Source organism: Nannospalax galili, unplaced genomic scaffold (assembly GCF_000622305.1).
Source record: "Nannospalax galili isolate Female #2095 unplaced genomic scaffold, S.galili_v1.0 scaffold1241, whole genome shotgun sequence".
In the NCBI taxonomy this organism is placed as follows: Eukaryota; Metazoa; Chordata; class Mammalia; order Rodentia; family Spalacidae; genus Nannospalax; species Nannospalax galili.
The window spans coordinates 146,012-149,307 of NW_008343658.1; the positions used below are offsets into that span (position 1 = coordinate 146,012).

General features: G+C 31.7%; 1 protein-coding gene across 1 annotated transcript in view; it reads left to right on the plus strand.

Annotated features, from left to right (window-relative positions):
- The first annotated feature begins 2,684 nt into the window (after positions 1–2,684).
- LOC103739533 (olfactory receptor 6C74-like) overlaps positions 2,685–3,296 on the plus strand; it is a 1,624-nt gene continuing 1,012 nt past the window's right edge. The window contains 1 exon segment of the mRNA XM_008839946.2: positions 2,685–2,755. Within this exon segment, the coding sequence (XP_008838168.2) occupies positions 2,685–2,755 (71 nt within the window).

Below are 3,296 nucleotides of genomic sequence, written 5' to 3' on the forward strand. Positions count from 1 at the left end.
CACTGTCCAAATCTTCCTGAATCTTCTCCCCAAGAACCATCCAAACTTCCATTTTTCTTTGTTTTTTCCTTTTTTATGACCCATCGAGTCTAATTAATACTGCCCGTATGCGTAGAGATTTAAGTACATTGAAAATACATTGTAGACTACCTATACACAATTTTAGATATAGGTGCACTGCTCTACTTCTTATCACTGGACCCATCTATTAACTGATCTCTAAGAAGTGATTAAATAAATCATGCCACATCCTTACCTAGAAGGACTCTTCAGCTATACCCAAGTTTGAGGAAACAGTGTATTAGTAGAATAACACACAGCCTAGAGTTAATTGGTCTACAACAGTCAACTCTTCACAACTTATAGCTTTTCATTTTGACTAGAAATATTCTTCTTTTTCTCTGCTTATAAACCATAAATAGGTAGCTGTGATTTCAAAAGATTGATGTGTGAGGGGTAATCAAATATTAATCTTAACTGAATTCTCTGGAAACATAATTAAAAGAAGAAAAAGTTTATGTGAATGTTATTTCTACAGAAAGCACTTATGTATCTAAATTTGGTAAATCCTTAGGAGATGATGGTCTTAGGGCTCAGGTACCCTGGGAATTCTTTGGTTTTATTAGAAGCTTTCCAATAGGACACAAAGGCACATCCTCCATGTCATATTTAGTAATGTTTACAATACTCTGGATAAGTGAACTGCAGTAAAATGTAGACATGGTAAGTTCATGCACCTTCCTCCCATGCAATAAATTAGTCACAAATAAAATCTCTAAGTAAACATGTAAATCAGTCGTATATTTGAGATTAGAATGAAGTGAGTAGGAACAGACTACCTACTCTTGTTCACCAATAAAGACTAAAATATTGAAATGCAGATTGCCACAGAGCTACGCTCATCTGAAGAAAGCTGGTAAACTATTAAGGGGCTAGGATTTTAATATTGCATTATTTAGACTTACAGATAATTGTGAAAGATTACAAATAAGGTGAAAGAATTTAAAATTAGAAAATCATTTAATTTTGAAAGTGTTATTTATAATTTGGATGATTAAGATCATTTTATAATATATTCTCACATCTCTCCTCCCACCATGACAATGTCGTTTCCGTTTATGGGTCTATCAGAGATAAATACATATAAAAACAGTGAATATGTTTTCTAACCATACCAGGTTTGATTCACTGCTTTTCTTCATCCTATGCTGCTTCATCTCCCTAAAATATATTTTCTCAAGTATTCAAATCCTTTTGGGACCATATAAAAATATAAAAATGCTCAGATATCTCCTTCTGTAAATTCCTGAGAATGGCAAAGGAGAAGCAATCACTTTCAACTACCTTTTGATTCTTTATATCTTTTGTTTTGCATGTATGCAAACAGTTTGTTCATGAGAGATCAGAAATAATTATTTTATATCCTCAATGCAAGATACATGGTGGTGCATGTCTATTATACTAGTATCTGAGTCTGAGGTGGAAAGATTGATAAAAAACATGTAAAAATACTTTTCCCTAGAGATATCACTAATTCTTTATTGAACAAGTGTTCCATAAATTGACTTCTAATTAAAATTTGAATAAAATTGTGAATAAAATCTTGAATAAAACAGTACAAATTTGAATCCATATATATCAGTAAATGAAAATAGATACATATTAATAACAAACTTTTTCTGTTTTAAAAGTGTCATGTTCATCATAATTTATTTGTAATTATTTTTTATACTTTAAACTTTGAATTTTTCCATGATTTCCTTCACATGAATTTTTTAAATTTGTATTTTAGACTTTCATAACCCTTTATCTTCTCTGTATTCTATGTTACTCTTACTATGTTCTAAAATGCATACATAGCTCTATTTATACAATCCTTTGCCTGGCATTTCCTGTCACTAGATCTTGGCTGGTTTCTTCATGTGAAAAGCCAATAAATTCACATTTGTTATGTAAATACCTGAAAACTAGTATCACTAGCCATAAAAAATAAAACACCACTCAAGAATTTGGTATGCTAAGCTTTGATTGATGGAATTGAATAGGGCCAATGAACTCATTCTACTTACTGACACAGGCTAGGTTTATTTGTGTGAATATGTGTAATAATATCAGATATACAATTATTCATGTAATATTTTGATCCTCCTTTACAATTTTCAAAATTAATTAATAATGTATATGGCATCTTACTTCCTGCACATTGCACAGGGCATGTGCGCTTTCTAACCTTTGTATATATTCTAATCATTCACATTAAAATCTCCAAAAAGTCTACATTTATAAGACTATAAAATTGGTAGACTATATAAAAAGATTTAATATCAAATCAAAATATTCTAGAAATATAAAATATTTGTCTGATATAATGTCTGTAAAGGATGAATGAACATGACATCTCCTGAAACATTAGTTTTCTAGTTATTACAGTTAAGCAATACATACTACTTTTTTCATACAGATATTTTTGTTTTCTTCTTTGGGTTTGGTTTTGGTTCTTTTTCTTTTCCTTTCTTTCTTTTTTTTTTTTTTTTTAAGCAGTACTCGAACTCACAGATATTCGCCTGTCTCTACCTCCCAAGTGCATGGATTTAAGGATGTGTGCCATCATGCCTGATTCCATACAGATCTTTTTACCCCACTTAGAGCTGAAGACCTGACATGAGTGAGACAAGAGGGCAGTAATGGAAAATCATACTAGACAGACAGAGTTTATGGCAACAGGTTGAACTGATGGAGCAACTTTGAAACAGGTTTGATCCTTCTGCTTCCCAGTTATTTTCTAGGCACTTAATGCATATCATCATCGTACTCAGACTGCTAGAATCTCATTTCACAGTCCTCTGTATTTTCCTCTTTGGAGTTTCCCTTCCTTAGAAATTTCCTATACAGATATCCCCAAATTGGTAATTACGTGACTACTGGAAACAACCATCTCCAATAACCATTCTATCAATGTAAAAACATTTAATTGAGAAATTTTAGATCACACCTTGAACAGCTTATTGGGATAAAGCCTTAGCAAGGTGGAGATGCAGAAACACTAATGAAATTGAGGAACTATATTTCAAGTAACTGACATGCCTCTTGTAAACGGGCCAGCAGAACTTATTCAACTGTATGAGAAAGGAATGGGTTTGATTGACAAGAAACAAAAAATGAAGTAAAGGGTATTATTATTAGATAATCCCTAGTCTGATTTTTTGTACATTTCTAAAACTTCTAAACATAGACCTTTATGTGACTGAGAAGGAAGAAATGACTTAGTAAAGTGTGATTAGATCTTTTTTTTTTTT